This window comes from Siniperca chuatsi, linkage group LG6, assembly GCF_020085105.1.
Source record: "Siniperca chuatsi isolate FFG_IHB_CAS linkage group LG6, ASM2008510v1, whole genome shotgun sequence".
NCBI classification, from domain to species: domain Eukaryota; kingdom Metazoa; phylum Chordata; class Actinopteri; order Centrarchiformes; family Sinipercidae; genus Siniperca; species Siniperca chuatsi.
Window position 1 is genome coordinate 6,909,801 of NC_058047.1, and position 18,532 is coordinate 6,928,332.

General features: G+C 39.4%; 2 protein-coding genes across 8 annotated transcripts in view; one reads left to right on the forward strand and one right to left on the reverse strand.

The window, feature by feature from the left end:
* Window positions 1-6,984, reverse strand: part of lrrc7 (leucine rich repeat containing 7) — a 126,901-nt gene extending 119,917 nt beyond the window's left edge. For both annotated transcript variants that reach the window (XM_044199831.1, XM_044199832.1), the window contains exon 1: window positions 6,605-6,984. The gene's annotated coding sequence lies outside the window, so the exon portion shown is untranslated. The remainder of the gene's footprint in view (window positions 1-6,604) is intronic.
* Window positions 6,985-9,549: 2,565 nt separating this feature from the next.
* ccdc17 (coiled-coil domain containing 17) lies at window positions 9,550-18,353 on the forward strand. Of its 6 annotated transcripts, none has more exons than XM_044199574.1 (15): window positions 9,550-10,026; window positions 11,177-11,305; window positions 11,738-11,806; window positions 12,124-12,247; window positions 12,347-12,485; window positions 13,688-13,804; window positions 14,007-14,128; window positions 14,478-14,600; window positions 15,217-15,389; window positions 15,603-15,688; window positions 15,947-16,162; window positions 16,411-16,546; window positions 16,999-17,082; window positions 17,294-17,404; window positions 17,833-18,353. In XM_044199574.1, exons 1-15 carry the CDS (start codon window positions 9,829-9,831, stop codon window positions 17,971-17,973), a joined length of 1,968 nt encoding a protein of 655 aa, XP_044055509.1. In that variant the 5' UTR covers window positions 9,550-9,828; the 3' UTR covers window positions 17,974-18,353. The 6 variants fall into 6 exon arrangements, with proteins under 6 accessions (XP_044055509.1, XP_044055507.1, XP_044055508.1 ...); XM_044199572.1 differs by having other exon boundaries at window positions 9,551-10,026; window positions 14,007-14,134; XM_044199573.1 differs by having other exon boundaries at window positions 9,551-10,026; window positions 14,007-14,134; window positions 15,220-15,389.
* Window positions 18,354-18,532: the final 179 nt, after the last annotated feature.

Consider the following 18,532-nt stretch of genomic DNA (forward strand, 5'->3'; position numbering starts at 1 on the left):
GCATAAATCATCTCACGACCCCCTCAGATTTATCTTGTGACCCACCTCAAGCTACAACAGTAAAATGCTGCTTACACATTGATGCTTCTGTAATGAGTACTTTTACTTTCAATGCTTTATGTAAATTTTGCTGATAATACATCTGTACTTTTACTTGAGTGGGATTTTGAATGCAGGACTTTTACTTTTAATCGAGTACTTTACTTAAGTACTCTTAAGTACTGAATACTTCTTCCACCACTGGAGATACTAAAAAAGAAAGAACAAAAGAATTTGAGAGAGGCAGGGATGAACAGGCCAAAATGATTTCACATGTGTGAGATTAATTGCGTCTGAAATGTCATAGCAAAACATAACAACATCAAAAACACAAGGATTCTCACATGAATGTACCGATTCTGATTCCTTATTCTAACAACATTGAATCTGACAGACACTGGTTATCGGAAGCTGCAGGACAATCAGAGACATTGATTATGGGCTGTTAGTTGATCACAGATTAACATTCCTTTGTATTAATAATGGAAACACTTCAAAGCTCGTCATTTGACTAAGTCACTCTCTCTAGTTGTGTCATCATTTCTTCATGCTGTTTTCTTGATTTGTGACAGATTATTTAAATATCTTTAAATATTGCCATTAATATGTAAAAAACAAATCTGTGGAAACCTGGTGAGCTTTGTTTCTCTAATCTGTCTCTCCCAGTTTTTCTCCTCCTTTGTCTCTCGCTCTTTCCACTCTGCTCATTTCTCACCATTTCAAACTCGTACTGAGAATGATGCAACCATACAGTAACTATACAGACAGACAAGCAAACACAAAACACACACGGGCAGTCTTTCTGAAACCAGACTACTGAGGAAATATTTCATCTACACTTTTTCTGAGTTCATTCACAAACAGAAAACCTCATCTTTTTTTAACAGTTTTTGTCTCTGTCTGTTTGTCTTGTATGATGTCTGTTTTTTAACCTGTCTGTCTGTATATGTAGGTCAGGGTGCTCCAGTTGTAACTGGACCTACTTTAATTTGATTGGTTTACAAATGTTTTCTGTTATTCTGGCTGGTTAGACCTCTCTTCAGGGTATACCTATGCTGGCAGTTTGCTGATGTAACCAATCTCCATAAACGTAAAACATCCATAAATGTGTATATTGTCCCGCCCTAACAGGAGCAACAGCAGAGTCAATGAAGCTGTAGCCTCAGTTTATGCCTCTCATGTCTTATCATTACATTACAATCATAGAGCATCTGTTTTTCTCTCTAAAGCCAATTAGGTTGTTTATCAACACTTACTGCTGTTTGAAGGTATTTCTAGAACCCCCCCCAAAATTTTACCTGTTTCTCAAATTGCAACTCCTAATCCAAACAAAGATGGTATCTGGGGTGACATCTCCTTCCCCAAATCAAGGCTGCATGACCAACAGGGCAACATGGGCAGGCCCCAAAAGTCCCAGGTTTACTGCATGTCAATTTTTGGTCATTTGATAAATGACTTAAGGACTGTGCACGGGTGACGGGTCCATAGTGTATTATTGTATATATTGGTCCTGTCTTATAATTGGACCCTGTGTCAAAATGTAGGTTTAAGATCTCTGTTATTTTAGTTTGTATTGTGCTCACATGGTGGCACATAACCCAATTATCCACAACACAAATCAAGTATTATCCAGCATAGGAGTACCGGTTGCACAGGACTTAATGGGAACTTGGAGGCATCAGTATAGTAAAGATTACACAGAAGTTGGTGTCTTCATAACGTGTAAAATGCCGCTCGCATTCTTTTTCGTAATTTACATCTTGCTATATCGTATAGTTGTTGCAACAATCTTAATGTTTTTAAAAATCAGGAGATGTTGTCATGTGGAACTTTGTTGTTTTTATGTGCAGATTAAATCAATGTGCACAACCCAGGAAGTAAAAAAAAAAAAAAAAAAAAAAAGCACCAAAATCCCTTTTAGTGACAATTAACAGCAGTGTTTCAACATCTACACACTTCTTCCTCAGCCAGACAGATCAAATCAAACTCCCCTCAGCTAAGTAGTCCAAATATTACAGTTTCAGACTTTGACACAGGCCAGAGTGTCACCAGTGTCTCCCATTAGCAATCAAACTGCTGAAACTCCATGAGGACGTACAATAAGCAAACGTTGCCATGCAACAAATACAGTTGAAGCCTTCATGCTGAGTCTTGGATGATCTTTCTTAGCAAGTACATTTGTTTGTGGGATGTTAAAATTGAACGCCACAGTGCTGCATGAGTGTGATACAGTTGGGTCCACAAGGGTGTCATCATGGCCAAATCGCCTTCAGAAAGACTGTGTAACCTTGAAACCAGACAGGATAATCATTTGGGTGTAAAAATATACACACAGACAGTGACACCAGTCGGACACAGAATTAAACCATTCAAATCCTCCACACAGGAATCTGTCAGCTGAGAGGGAATCCATATATCTATACCACAGTATGGAACAGGTGCCACACTGGAGCCTCACATTAGTTTAACTTCTTAAACTCTTGATTTTCTCCTTAAATTTCTCCTGAATACATACAGTATTTTCTGTATCTGCTTGTTCCAGTAATGAAGCTTTTTTTTGGCTGCACCATGCTAATCAAAAAATATTAATATTCTAGATGTCTTGTGTATCATTTTATACATGTGTAGGTGTATAAAATGATGCACAAGCAACTCTCCATGATGCACCTCTCCTGAGCATAGACCAAACACTGTCAGCATCATCCTACAGCAGTAAAACCCCTCATATGATTCAGTCAGTTCTGCAGTTTCATTGGTCTAAAGCCACATTATCACATATCTTATTCATTCATGGACACATGCATTTTATTTTTAAACATATTGGCTGCTGGTTTCATATGCAATTGTTCATTTTTTAACTCTTCTATTTGCAAGTGTATTGTGCAAGTATTGTTTGATGCTCCAGATTAAGGCCAAAATATACAGTTTTCACAATAAAGTGGGGTTTTCACCACCAAAGTTAATACATACTCCAGTCTCCACTAGAACCTAAACCTGCAATAACTGAATTTTTTGGCGACTTGGGGGCATGAAGGATAATGTTGCTCCTTGACTGCTGGATGTGTAAATGAGAAACTGTTTGCTAACAAGTTTGCAGTATGAACTTAAAAGGTGATGATATGTCAATGTTGTGTTTACAACTTGTTTCCGCTGCCTCAAAGTGGCCAAAAAGTCAGTTATTGCAGGTTCAAAGATTAATATATATCCAGCAGGTGATTAGCTTAGCTTAGCATAAAGACTGGAAGCAGGGGGAAACAGCTAGCCTGCCACAACTTGTCATTTTTACATTTTGGCTAGTTGTTTTCCCCTGCTAATCGTCTCCTGGCTGTAGCTTCATATTTAGCATGCAGACATAAAAGTTGTATCTATCTTCTCATCTAACTATCGGCAAGAAAGGATTAGGTATGTAGCGGTGATGGCTAATGTTAGGCTAAACTAGGGGATTAGAAATGCATTGGGTCAGTAACGGCTCTCACAAGTACAAATATGTGTGTGGATGTATTCATGAGTGTAATGTGAATAAGATGGCAACTTTCTATTTAATTTTGTAATATGATTAGTGGACAAACATTATTTTAGACACATAGTACCAGTATGAGTGCACTATTAATACAACGTTGGTTCAATTTTAAGATTTTTAATCCTAGTTTTAAAACAAGTCATTTCAGTATAATTTTACAAAAGAATTTGGCATTAATTACAGTTTTGCACCTCCTGTTGACACATTGTCACTGAAACTGTCACTGATACACTGTCATCCTGTGATCTTACAGGCTGTGTTAAAACATGATTGATTTCAACTAAACCTTTACCAGTCGGCCCCAGTCAGGAGAGATTTGAGGCTTACTAGGACTCAGTGCTGTAATCACAGAACTACTGATGTTACTGTATACTTGGTTAGAAGAATCTCTCAGCTGTGGGGCATCCCAGTGAATCCGTGGGTTAAGGTGAATACCATGTACTTGTGATGTTGTGGGCTCAAATCTGGCTCCTGGCCGGTCTCATCCTCCCCTTTCTCGCTCTGTCATCTTCCCTGCCACTGCTCTGCATACAGTCTAATGAAGCAAGAACGAATCCCAAAGCATTATGTCTGCAGTAGACAGAGCTGTGAAGATGAGATGTTTCCTCCTACGCAGGCAGGCAGACAGGCAGTAGTTCAAGAGAGCCAAACACCTCCAATGGTAGCTACTGTAATGTAATATCTGATTACCTCTCACTGATAGCAAACAGGAAGCCTGCAGCCTCCATCTAAGCTGTTGGCTAAGCTGATAGATCTTTTTATCTGCAGTGAGGATCTGAATTCATTGTGTGGAATGATTTCAGACCTGTAGTCATAAAAATAATAGAATACAGCTTCATAAAATTATTTGGCTCCGACTGGTTACAGAATTGCTTTAGGTTACCTATGACAAATCGAAAAAGCTGTTGGGCTGCCATGTTAGTCAGTTCTCTTCCAGTTTACAAGATGGAGCAGAGTTTTATGAGTAGAGTGAGTCAGTTAACATCAAGATGGTTGGAACAAAAATGTCTCCATTCAGGAGGAGGAGTATGCGATCATGGACAGAGTCAGCTAAATCTTCTTCAAAAAACCTATTATAAAAAAGTCAGCTCCATATATTGAGTATTTATTCAATGCATTTTTAAAATGATCTATATATTTAATAAAATATGAGATTTTGAGTATTTTTAAGTTTTAGTATTTTAGAGACTGTTAACATTAATACAAAGGATCTAAAGCAAGGCAAAGATCTGTTATATGGATGATGAAATGTTGTATGTCTGTAGGACAGCAACTAACAGTTCTTATCATTATCTATCTGCTAATTATTTTCTCGATAAATCAATTGATCGTTTTGTGTATAAAATGTCAGAAAACACTGAAAAATACCCATTACAATTTTCAAATTGCTTGTTTTATCCAACCAACAGTCTAAAGCCCAAATATATTCAGTTCACTGTCAAATATGACAAAAAAGCAGCAATTCCTCAAATTTGAGAAGCACTTAAAAAATGCCTGAAACAATTATTTATCAAAATAGTTGGCAATTAATTTTCTGATGATGAAATAATCAACTAATCGTTTCAGTTCTACATGTATGTGTTAAGTGCATGTATCAACAACACTGACAATAAAGAGATGCAAGAATAATCCAAAACTAATTACATTTTGGATTAAATGTCTTTTGTGCCTTCCTAAACTTGTGATATTATTTAAAACACAGAAAATTTTATTTTCACAAATGTACAAAAACATGTGCGTATAAGAAACTCCCATTGCACATCTGTAGGTTTGCATCTGTCTGACAGCAGGGAGGCCTCAAAGCAAAAGCCAAATAATAAAATGTGGTCCCAACAGGGTAACTCAGTTGTCAAAATCTCTTTGTCACTGAATGAAATTTTTAGATATTGGGTTTTGGGAAAATTGTCTATACCAGGTCAGTTTTGCTCTCCGCAGTCCAACCCCAATCACATAAAACCCAACAGAAGGACAAAAACATTCATTAAAAAAAAAGAAACAAACACAGCCTTACTGCAGATAAAAGTTTTCACACCTGATCTAAAACAGCCTAAAAGTGTTTGAGACATTCTCAGGTGGTCAGGCAGAGGACTCCCGGCAAGAGAGCAGCCGAGCAGGAAGCCAAGTCCCTGATTGTGCACAGCTGAGTCCTGAGGGCACGGAGGAGCCAGCTGTCGCCTGACCCGAGGTGACTAATGGATGTTTTAGGGAACCTGGTGGCACAGAGGGTTGGTACAAATGCCGTGCACTTACAGAGAATTGAATCCAATGCATGACCTGTTTCTCACTTTCTCTTTTTATGATCTTTCCAAATTGTAATGGGGATCAAGAGCTTTTACACCTGCCCACTTGTTAACTCACACATCTGTCCACACTAATTAAGCACTGTAAATCCTCCTCAACGATATCAGGGTGCTACTCAGACATGCATACAGATGATTTGTCCACACAAAAATTCCCTTAAAGTTCAGACTATCCCACTAAAAACAGCACTCTATGTCTTTCTAGGTTACAGTAGAAATCAGACACACTCCGCCAAATGATTGTAGCAGTGAAGGTTTTCTGGACTTGTGGGACAGTATGATGCTGCACAGCCCTGATACAGGAGTATAGATGGAGCGTTATGTAATTAATACTCCTCCTCCTATGCAGATACAGTAGTCAAGCCTAGAAATCCTGGCCTCAGCTGTAACTGTAGCTCTGAAATGACTGATACAGCTCGGTACAGTGTCATTTTAATCACTCTGGCTCCTGTAGTCCCATATAGACCAGCAGCTCTTGACTCAGTTAAAGCCTTTGCATAAATGATACTGTAAAACAGGCATCCACTGTAATGTAGGTTTCATACAGTAACACCAAAGCCACACTACAGCCACGCAGCATGCAGAGAATCTGTCTTTCTCTCTGTCTCACCCACGCACACACATAACATACAGCCCCCCAAAAAAACCCTGTTTACCTGCTATCCCATAATTCACAGTGCAGGCAAGGACAGGTGAGTGGTAAAGCCTAGACAGACAGAGAAAAGTGGTGTGGGGCTTTTCTTACCAACAAATCCCCCTTCTTCAGGAATCCTTCCTTTCCTCTCCCTTCACCCGGCTTCTTCCAGCTTTCATCTTTCCAGTAACGAGAGCAGAGGGAAGAGAGCGAAGGACTTTAAGTAATCAGCATTCCTCTTGCTCTTGTGTTTTCTCTCTGTCTCTCCTCTCTTCCAGGTTTCTCCACAGTCTCCGGGGGGAAGCAGGAGCATCAGTGATACACTGCCGCGCGCTCCGCTGCAGGAGGCTGAACGTCAATCATACAGGTAACCTAGGGAACCACTGGGCCCGCCCCCCCAGCCAGTGCTGATTGGTCGGCCTGACAGAGAACCAGAAGTCACAAGTCCTTGCAGATCCACAGATGGTATATCAAGAGCTGTGGTGGGATCATGTACAGAGCCAAACAAACAGTAGTGGATTGCGGTACTTGTGAACTCTCTTTCTCTCCTCTCAGTCTCTCTCTGACTTCAGAGCCTACCGCTTTATTTTACAGTTGCTTAGCAACAGACATGGCATGTGTGAGTATGTGTTGCAAAGCAGGAGGAGAGATGTGGGAGAAAGAAAGGAGTTCAAGTCCTCAACTCTCTCTCTCTCTCTCTCTCTCTCTCTGTCTGTCTGTCTGTCTGTCAGAGGTGTGGATGGATGTTGAATATTTCAGCTCTCAGCAGCAGCAGTCTATCTTATGGACCCTGTTGTTGCTTCAGAACAACCTGCTATAGGCAGTTAAATGCAGAGAAAGTTAATAGGGAAAGATAGGACATTCCACAAAATACACATCACCTCAGTACACCTTGAAATGAAAGAGGTGCTTGAAAGAAAGGTGAAAGCAGGGGCATCATGTAAGCCAAACTTCTGGAGGGGCACAATTAGAAAGAGGGATATGGGGTCCTTCCCCAGAAAAAAGAAAAAGAAAATAACGTTGTAATTTTACATATATTTAAAGACTTTGGGGGGATTATTTTAAAACTTCACTAAATCAGTTTTCATAGCTCAGTAATGTCTGACTTTATATTAAGGTAAATACTCTATATTTGTTTAGAGATTTTGATGTGATGATACTCACTTATTCACTCACTTCTACACTAGCTTCTACACTGCTGCCACTTTTCTTGAAAAAGAGTTAAAGAGTCTGCTTCACCCCAAATTTTTAAGGGGCATAAATTCACATAACAACACCGGAATGCAAATTAATTTAGAGGACATAGAAGATAAAGCCACATATGAAAGGAACCTGCCAACATGGTAATAACTGTATTTTCAAACACAATGCATAGGAAGCACCATGAGTACAGAAGAGACTGTGCTGACATCACATCTGCTCCATTGCCAATAAAGCTCAAACTGAGCAATAGTAACCTATTTTCCAACTGCTCTGTCTGCTTGAAAGATCCATCATCACCACTAGCCTAAGTACATAAACCTGTAACCACACCTGCACACAATGATATAACCCGAGAGAGAAAGAGAGAGAGGGGGGGGGAGCAATAATAGCCAAATGTTATTTTCATGTCTGCCTGCAAAACTCCAAAAGGAACCCCTAACTCTTGATTTAATCCCTCTCAACCCCTCTCTCCTGCACTTTCACTGGTCTGATCTATCCTGACTCAATAATTAGATTAAACTTTTACATATCAAGTACATCTCTATAGTTTCAATTCTGTAGAGAACTCTGAGATGCATGTTAGAAGTTACACTGCACACAGGAGTATTTAATAAAGACAACTGGAGACAAAAATAAGTTTGCAGTGCTGAAGTTGCTACAATCCTCAGTATAACAGTAAAGTTGTACACACGGCTGTCAGAAGGTTGCAACATTTTCACTGAATAGCGTAAGGGAGAAAACTGAAGAGGTACAAGAAAGTTTTGAAGGTCCAAAAAGATTTTTTTTTTCTCAGTTAAACTCACCACAAGACTTTCTCAGATGTATTCAGTGAAACAATAGTGTGTATGAAGTGTGTATATTGTGTTCAACCCAAAAGAGATTATTGATATTTGGGAGTTGTGTGTTCAACACAAGCTGACCAGATATAAGCAGAAGTAACTTTAAAATTGAGCTGAATTTGCCTGACGTAGAAACAGACCCACATTTAATATACCTAGTATTGTTATATGCCTCTTCAGTTTGTTTAATGCTGAAATCAGATATCACATTTACATGTTGCAATGTCGATGAGCTGATTGTGTCATAGTTTCGTGATGTGAATGGCTTGTGGGAGACACAAGTTTTCCTTCCAGATCTGAGCACATTTAAGAAGACTGTCTGTGAAACAGCTAGATGGGAGAAAGTCCTCTCAAAGGAACTGACCTGCTAGGAATTGTCCTTGTAGAGTCCTGTTCTAAAAACCTGTACAGACTTTCCATTACACAGTCTGCAGTATACTACATGATGGAATACATATTGTCAGACAATGGGACAGAGAATGGGTGTTGTCTGAACATTCAAAAGTAGTCAAGACTAGACCAGAACATTGTTTGATGACTATTGTTATCTGGTGAGTTTTATCATGTAGGTGTTGTTGTTTTTTTGTCACTAAGGTCAGATTATTGTCTGTATTTTGCACAGAGTTGTCGGAATATACTCTTCTGTTGATGCTTTGGAGCCAGACTTCCACTGCACAGCTGCAGTACGCCTCCCAGAGTGCTCACTCGAGGGTGAGACAACATCAGGCAGTCTGAAATTTAAAAAAAGGCGTGTTATGAATATTCAAATGGTTAGAAGAAAACATATGGCCAGTGTTAGCTTAATGTGGTCGGAGTAGAAAGTACAGAAACTGAGAACTTTTTTCTGTAAAATAAGCACTTTTCACACATTCAAATACAATATAAAATGACACTACTTATAAAATAGGCAGGGGTAATGGGTGATATGTTCAGAAGAACTCACCACACCCTTACAACAGAATCACTGACATGGTTACCAACAAACATACAAGCCAGTAGCTCATACAGTAGCTCATACAGTAGTTAAGGAACAAAATGTTTTACAACCTTTAAGTGAAACAATCCTTCTATTTAATTTAGATTAATAAGAGGAGAGTTTGTGTTTTTGTTTGGAGAATCTGCTTTGCATCCACTTTTTGGGGACCTAACATTGTTTTCTCTACTACTTTTAAGTGTGTTATTCCTACAGTATTTCAGTTTATGTGAAGGCTATTAATAAAATATTTAACCATACTTTAGTTCAGCTCCCTGTGGACTTTTTTCATTCTTGATAAACACCAGCTCTGATACCAGATGGAGAGGGAATTGATCTGTGGAGACTGCAACATGGTGTTTCGCTCCACTGGGCTGCTTGAGAAACACAAAGCACTGTTCTGCATTGGGAGCATGGCAGGACACCTTCGGGTTCAAAGACACAGCTCTGAACTTCTCATGAGAGACCAAACTGGATGTGTTGACCCTAAACAGACAAGAACCCCTGACCTTGTTCAGGTAAGTGAGTCATACTTATCTAGTAAAGGAGAGCAAGGTCTGAGCAGGTGGATTAGGTGAACAACCCCTTCATTGTAGGAAACCAGAGAAGCAATTTATGTGATCGAAGTGGAGGAGTGCATTTACCTGTGAGCACACGGGGAATGTGGCATGATTCTTGCAGGAGATGCACATGAAATGTTATTTCTATATTTGTTAAAGGCTTTATAATAATGAAGACATGAGCTTCCTATAAAGTTGAGAATTGTTGTTGTAGCAGGATCTGCTTGCCATGTTGATAGGTCAAAAAATGCAGTGGAAATTAAGGGGGGGGAATGAGGGGAAAATGAAAAATAAATGAACTACAGTGTGTTTGCACAACAAATTGGTATTTCAGACATATTTTTGCACAATTTTTGCAGCTGTTGGACTGCATAGATTGTATGGGTCTAACTAATAAACTGATATAACAGTGTAGTTAGTTAAATTTGTCACTGGCCAAGATAGAAATGATAGAAGTGAATTCTGTTTATGGGTGGATGCTTTCTTTATCACTGTACTAGGGTAGAAACTAGCTGATTTATGGGGCAACTCATGTCATTGAGATTAAGAATCAGCAGTGCTGGAAGAAGTATTCAGATCCTTTACTTAACTAAATGTACTAGTTAACCACACTGTGGTGTACTCCACTGCAAGTAAAAGTCCTGCATTCAAAACGTTACTTAAGTAAAAGTATGTAAGTATTATCAGCAACATTTACTTAAAGTATCAAAAGTACTCATTATGCATAACAATCGCCCTTGTCTGTGTTTTTACCATTATACATGATGTTTTTGGATTAATATTACTGGTGAATTAATGTGTATGTTGCATTTTACTGCTGTAGATGTTTATGGTTGTTGACATGGCTTTCAATGGACAGAAAGTGTCATCTGCAAAGTAACTAGTGACTAAAGCTGTCAGACATATGTAGTGTAGTAAAAACTACAATATTTGCCTCTGACATGTAGTGGAGTAAAAGTATAAAGTAGCATTAAATGGAAATAGTAAAGTAAGTAAAGTGCAAGTACCTCAAATTTGTACTTAAGTACAGTACTTGAGTACTTAGTTACATTCCACCACAGAGAAACAGATGCAATGGAAATCACTACATGTGTCTTTGTGTGTGCAGCTGAGAGGTCAACGAAGGAACATCACCAAGTGGAGGAGTGTTGATGCCAAACCAAATTCAGCAAAAGCAGAGGACATACCAGCAACCAGTCAGACAGAGAGTGCTGCTCTGCAAGATCTCACAGATGAGGTAAAACTGAACCACAGCACCAGCCAACCAGACTCCATCTATCCTGCACTACAGCAATGGCAACATCTTAAACACAATGACAAAACAAGAAGCATTTATCCTCTTGTTAATTCCAAGTGAGCCATTATTGTTTTACCTGAGATTTATAAGCTAATTCATAAGAAACCAACAGGTGAAGCTGTCAGGGCAACATTTTGTGTATACATGTTCATTTTAGTTGTCATTTTACCAAGCATTGCAGGCATTTCATGGTCTTTGATTAAAAATGCATGTTTGGATTTCATTATCTCAGTCAAATTAGATTAAGTGTTATAGTATACAGACATACATATATACAAATGCAAGTATTTTAAACTAATTCTTATCAAAGCTCCATTTTAAGTGTAAAAATAAATATGGAATAAAAAACAGTTTCTCTCTTCTGACTTTCAGTTTCACAAGTTGAGGATGTCCATTGAAGAAAATCTGCCAAACCGGTCAAAAAGAACCACAGATACTGAGGTGGACTCTATGTTTATGTTAATTTGCCTTTTTTCCTCACCTTTTCCTTCTTACTCTTCTGAGCCTTTCAGCCGATGGTACTTGGTGAGCACTTTAAAGTATGTCAAGGTGCTATGAGTGTGTCTCTTAAATAATGGATTAAGTCATCAGCTAGTGGTGTCAGAATGAGTCAACAGGTCAAGATGGGTACAAGAGTACATTTTTATGACTCTGGGTCTTGGGGTGACAAAAGAAATGAATCATTTTGCTCCAGGGTGCAACATGTTTAAGAGCCAATGCTGTGCATGAATCTACTCATTTTTAAACATGGGTTTAAGGTGAGTGGGTGTCCACTGGGTCACAGTGAGAGACTAAAGGAGATGAGGGAAATGGCAACGCTCCACGAGCGCCAACTGGCCCTGATACATGCTCACAACCAGCAGCTGGAGCAGCAGAGAGACGGTGAGGAACAAATACAATAAACCGCTTGAGTCCTTGTAAGACACTCAATGCTGTTGTGAAAGATTGCTCTTTGACAGTGCGAATCTGTGTGTGTGCCAGAGCTGGCCCATCAGGTAAGTGTCTTGTCTGAGCAGAGCAACACAACTCACCTGGAGAGTCTGCTGATGGAGCTCAGAGAGCAGGAGGAGAGAAACGAGGAAACACTGCAACAACTCACTGAACATCTCCATGCATTACAGTAAGTGTGTATACGCATATGTGTATATGTCAGGCTTTTAGATGTTCTTATCAAGAGTTTACATCCTTAAAAGTAAGAGTGCAGAAGTATTAGCAGTAAATACTAAGTACTTATTATGCAGAATGGACACTTTCAGAGTGTTACGGTTTTATATATATAAATTATATTAGTGGAGTATTATTATGATAACTAATGCAGTGGTGTGTTAACAGCATTTTGATATTGCAGCTCAAGGTTAAGCTGATTTTAACTACTTTATGGGCTTATACTGTTGGGTAGTTTAACCTTTAACAATGCATCATAATTTATAAGCTGTTCACATTTTCAGTTTGAAAATGTCTCAGATATACTGTCCTGGTAGCGTGATTTTTTTAACGGCACGTATTAATCCGCGGCTGAAAATTTGAGTGACGTTCACCATAAACTACAGTGTCGAGCTGTTTAAGGAAATTACTCAGCTGTTTCTAAAAATGAAAGCTGTTTTTAAAAGATTTACATCATCGTTAAGAATGAAAGGGGTTTGCAGATGAGAGCCACAGTCAGGGTACGGGAGTCAATGTATTGAGAGACGGACTAACACATTGTTTGGTTTTGGTCTTTTGAGAGAGGATTTGTTGACAATAAGAAAAAATATAAAATAGCACCATCTTATTCTTTAGGGAAAGTACAAGTACCTTAAATTGTACGTAAGTGCCGTACTTGGGTAAATGTACTTTCCACCACTGCTAAGAGTGATAGAGCATTTAGTGTTTAAGTGTGTTGCTCAAAGACACATTAACAGCATACATGACAGCTGAGACTTCAGCACTGACTGGTGAATTGGGATCAAACCTGCACCATTTCAGTCTGTAACCACTAACTGTGCTGCCAGAGCAGGCATGGAGACAACAAAGAGTTTATTTAATGTGTACGTGTACGTTAGGGTAAATTATATCGGCACAGATACATACAAAAAGAACTTATGGCTTCTGTGGTGCTCTGCCTCTAAGATGAATATTTAGTGAAATGTTTTTTTCCCCTAGCTGATGGATGACTTAGAGCATCGATTATGTATTTCATTATGCCTGGGTTGCAACATTTGTGGTAGAACAAATTGTATTTCCCATTGTAGGATGGATCATGGCTGCAAAACTTACCACAGATGTCACAATATTATCTAATTTAGATGATGTACTGTGTTTTTGTTTTCTTTTTCTTTTTAGTGTGCGAGAGGTCTCTGTACCTGCTGCTCAGCCAGATCCAGAGGAGAATAAAAAGATGCATCATAACAGCTACGAGTTAATTTCTTGTGCGGATGGGCCTCTCTCTACCCAGATAAAGTATGTACCTACATCCTTCAATGGTTATTTATTTTAAAAACACTCTACTGGCAGGAAAAACAAGATGGAGTGCAGATCCCCCCCCCTCCACACACACACACATTTGTCTGGTTGCCATTAAGAAAATCAGGTTGTTTACATGTGAATTAGTTCTACTGAGCTGCCTGGTTAGATGAGGGTAAATCAGGTCTCTTTGTTGCAGAGCCCTGCGGCAGGCATACATCCAGTCAGGTGGGTCAGATCCAGCCATTGTGGTACGAATGATTGACCTGCAGGCAGAAGCCCAAAGTCTGGAGAAGAACCAACCAGTGGCAGCTGGCAAGAGTACGAGTAAGAAAATATGTAGTGCTTGTCAGTGTATATCTCTTTGTCAACACAGCTGTGCTCAGTGAAGCCTTTATTAAGTTTACTCAGCTTGATTTTTCCACTCTAAAAACTGATTTCCTCTACTAAGTCCATGGTTATTAGATTCTGGTCCAACATTTCTTTTCACATGATCAGTTATAGCAAACAAAACATACTGAATGCAAAACACACATCCCAAATTGGAGCATTGTGTCCAGCAGCAACAAGATGATTCTAATTTTTGGTACACGCTCCACACTTATGGCATAAAACCGTGGGTAAATTACCTTTTGGACCTGAGCCACATCATTGTTGTCCTCGTGTCCAGAGGTGAAGCCTCCTTGGCAGGGTCCAAGTTGGGAGCTGCTGGCTGTGCAGCAGGAGAACCAGAAACTGGAGGAGGAGATCCTCAGGATACAGCTGGCCAGGAGGCAACACCATAACTATGAAGGTTGGAGAGTTCTCACAAATAAAAGACAAAGCTCTTAAAAAAAAAGTTAGCTGTATGGAATTAGCTAAAATTAAGTAGTACAGTCCCAATTTCAAGCAATTTCAGTAATTAAAGACATTTTAGGTCTTACAGGTACATTTAAGAAATGTAAGAAATGTAAAAGTGAAACAGAATCATCCTACATTTTTATACAGCCATCATTGAAAGTATCCTTATTACATCTGTAACAGTTTGGTAGTGCAGGACTGAATTCTGTCTCTTAATTTCTAATCTTTGCACCTTGCATTGTGATACATGTAGCTCTAGGAGTTGAATTCATTGTCTAGGAATATTGTGATTATTTTATTATTTATTGTGTAATATGTTGCTTATATGCTATGCTGCTGAAATTGTGTACTGAGCATTTTTTTTCCATGCTGTACCAAAAACAAAATTCCACCGACTCAGCTTGTGTGGTCATTAAAGTGGAGTGATTTTTAGACTGATTAAATGTGTGAAAGGCCCTGGACTTGCTTGAACATTGTCATTGACACCAAGAATATGTGGAACAGTAGTAGTCCCACAGGTTAGGGTGGTTGTCTTCACAGAGGACATCTTGTGTTTGTGTGTTCTCCAGCAGCAGTGAGGACTGAGCTTGAGCTGGTTCAGGGGGAGAACCTCCTGCAGATTGCCAGTTTACAGGCAGAGATGGAGAGAAGCAAAGAAGCTCCCAGGCCCAGGAGACAGCCTCCTCCACCTCCTCCACTCCCACTCCAACCCAAGACTCACATTCATGCACCTCTTTCACTGGTACATAATTTACAGTTGTAGTCAGAAATATTCACACGACTCTCCAAAAGAACATGGCTGTTTTTATATTTTGGACAGATTTTAGCTGATTTTCGAAGTAATTTGCCTCCAGTTGCCTTTAATCATGTCGTTTGATGATTGATTTCTGAATCCTTAATCATTGATAGTGTCTGTGACATTGATTCAGATACTGTACCTATGTGTGTCCCTCAGTTCCAGGCCAGATCCTTCTCCTCTCCACTGGGAACATGCACATTGGACTCCCTGGACTCTCTGGGTCCGGCCCCATACGACCCTGCGTCAGTTTAATTCTCCACATCATCCACAGTATATCAGACAATTTACATGTCTGAATCAAACTTGAGTTTAGCTACACACTGAGTACACATCATGCAGTTATTTGTACATTTAAATCCTCTCAAATAGCCCATAGTCACAAATAAGTAACAAAATGTCTACAAATCGCATTAAATCACCTACTGAACTGTCAATGTTTCAGCCCACTTACCTTTCTTGAAATTAAATTGAATTTAAAAAAATCTCCTCTGGTGTTTCAGAGCTGGTTTTGTGGTTTTCTATGACCTGGTGCTGGGAGTTGATGTCTCTCAGAGGGCGCTGCGCCTTGTGGCAGCTCTCTACTCAGAAAGTCAGGAGGTAGGACCACCGACTCCACTGCCCCCTGTCCAGTGCCTGCCGGGAGTGTCCCTGCCTTACACCCACAGCCTCACCCCTAGAAACTATGCCCTCCTGTCAGTCAAACAGCCTGCACCAAGGTAAGAGCAGCACCTAGAGAAGAAGACTTCAGTACTAGGCTTGGTAAATAATGGAGGGTATGGCCCCAATAAAATTGACTAATTACAAACAATTAAAAAAAAAATCAGCAAAAATATAAATATATAAAAATAAAATGATATGAAGGAGTAGAAACATTCAAGTAAGGGTTATTATGCGGGGGAGGGTCATTTCATTATCACAAAGAAAATCTAAAAAAGTATGTATACGCAAACCTTCCCCCCTGTAGGATCCAGCCATCACCCTCCCTCTCTCTAGTGGTAGAGGTGCAGACAGCAAGAGATCTGGATGTTCACAACCAGGATGTCTTCAAACTGCTGTCCTGCGGCTGGACACGAATGGATCTCTTTGACCAATACAACCAGGTATAAAAATGTATAATTACATGCGGTATACTGCTGAAAAAAAAAAAGTGGAAATTAATTCTATACTAATTAGAAATTTGTGATGCCCTTGTAATGCCCGGTGTTTTTAACTGTTGACTGTTATTCAGTAAAGAGAGATGACAGAGTCAGGCCTCAGCTCGGTTAATATCATGCTGTTGATTTCTATTAATCAAAAACCAGTGGTGTATAAAGGCTGTGCGACTAAATGGTAACTTTACCCAAGTTTTAATAATTTCAAGATAAAATGTAATTAATAGATTGATTGCACCATCTGGCAGAGTTTAGCATTCATCTATCAGATTATCATACAAGTCTAAAATTGCCATCTGCTATTTTTGCTTACATTAACCATGTGTCTAATTAACCCATTATCAAATAATCTGGTTTATGGTATATGTCATAACATTTTAATATTTTCTCTCCACCAACAGCTCCATAGTGGCCACTGGAGGCTGCCAGTGCGCAGCCTGCCTATTAGATCATTAAGCCTTGCCCAGCTCAACTCAGTACCCCAGGTATAAAGACCCCAAGAGTTATTTTGAGTAAATACCTGTATGCAGCAGTTGCTACATAAACAGTACTAACCATTATCTGCTTAAGTTATCAGATGTTCTAATTAGGCAGAAATCTAAATGGGGGATTGAGGCTGATGCACCTTTTTGGTAGAGGGTGACGCAAGGCAGTAATTGACACACCTGACTGCATGTATGTTTCTGGAAACTTAAGGTGGGCAACATGGAGCTGTGTGTACGTTTGGTCAACGGACGGGATGGAGACGTTCAGACTCTGGCAAAGCCTGACCCAACCAGCACCGGCCACTATAAATATCCATCTGTGGTAAGATGCAGAACAGGGACTTAAAGGTGTATCAGGGAGAGAAAAAAATTAAATTACAGAAAAATCTCATTTGTTGAGAGTACTCATTGCAATGGAATTATGTTATTAGTTATGCACAAGGCTCTAAGCTTAACCTTAATCCAGTTGTGACTATCAAAGATGCTTTGTCATTTTAGGCAAAAAATGTCTGACTGTTAATACTGAAAATATAATCCATGGCGAATACTGTAAAGTTGGCAGTACGGGCAGAAAACCATAAGGACGAGTGAATTTTACACTGTAGAACATTGAAAAGTATCACCTAAGGATGTTTTGTTTGTTCTTGCATTGAAGGCATTTGAGTGTCTGCTACTTGTCTTTCATAAAAAAAAAAAAATAATAAAATGCTTGAATGCGGTGCTGTTGGTTTACCTTGCCTCTCAATACAGGTGTCACATTCTGCGACTATCCACGGAAATGCACCTCAGCCAGTATCAGCTCCACAGCCCACAGGAGTGGAGCAGCTCTCTTCCCTTTTGTCCTTCACTGATCACCAAGACCCTCCACCCACAGAGGCCAGTCAGAGTTGAAAACATCTCTACAATCAGGATGTAACAAGATACCTGAGCAATTATGCTCTTCCAAACTTTGATTAGTTTGTTGAACTGTAAGCGGAGGCTCCTCTCTCCCCTTTTCTTCTTAGATTATGAAGGTATTTACTTTCCTTATTGTTGCAGTTTTGTTTTCCAAGACTGGTCTTACATGAATGTGTAGCAGCACAGGGATGATTTTAACAGTGTCCAGAGTTAAAATAAATCAATCAGTGCATTTGACAAAAGTACCTCAAGTTTTTTGAAATTTTACAGCTGCAACTAACCCTTAAATGATGACTATAGTGAGTTTCTCACAATTGGGCATTTTCCACTGTTCACTGATGTTTTAATAAACCGTCACAACTTCCCAGAACCTATGGTTGTGTTTTCAAATGGTTTTGTTTTGATCAACCAACAATGTCTTCTATGACACTGAGCTCATCAGTGCACGTTTCATTTCTTCTAAACAGGAACTGCAGTCAGCATATAGTGAGTTTGTCCTTGCCACAAGTGTGTGCAGTTTCACGTTCCCTGAAGGGCTAAAGAATTTGGTGAT

Bases quoted from the DNA above. Each gene is read 5' to 3' on its own strand.
- ccdc17 (XM_044199572.1), top strand. From the start codon at position 9,829: ATGGAGAGGGAATTGATCTGTGGAGACTGCAACATGGTGTTTCGCTCC. The intron at 11,306-11,737 runs GTAAAACTGAAC...TCTGACTTTCAG, and splicing joins TGCAAGATCTCACAGATGAG to TTTCACAAGTTGAGGATGTC. The intron at 16,163-16,410 runs GTAAGAGCAGCA...TCCCCCCTGTAG, and splicing joins GTCAAACAGCCTGCACCAAG to GATCCAGCCATCACCCTCCC.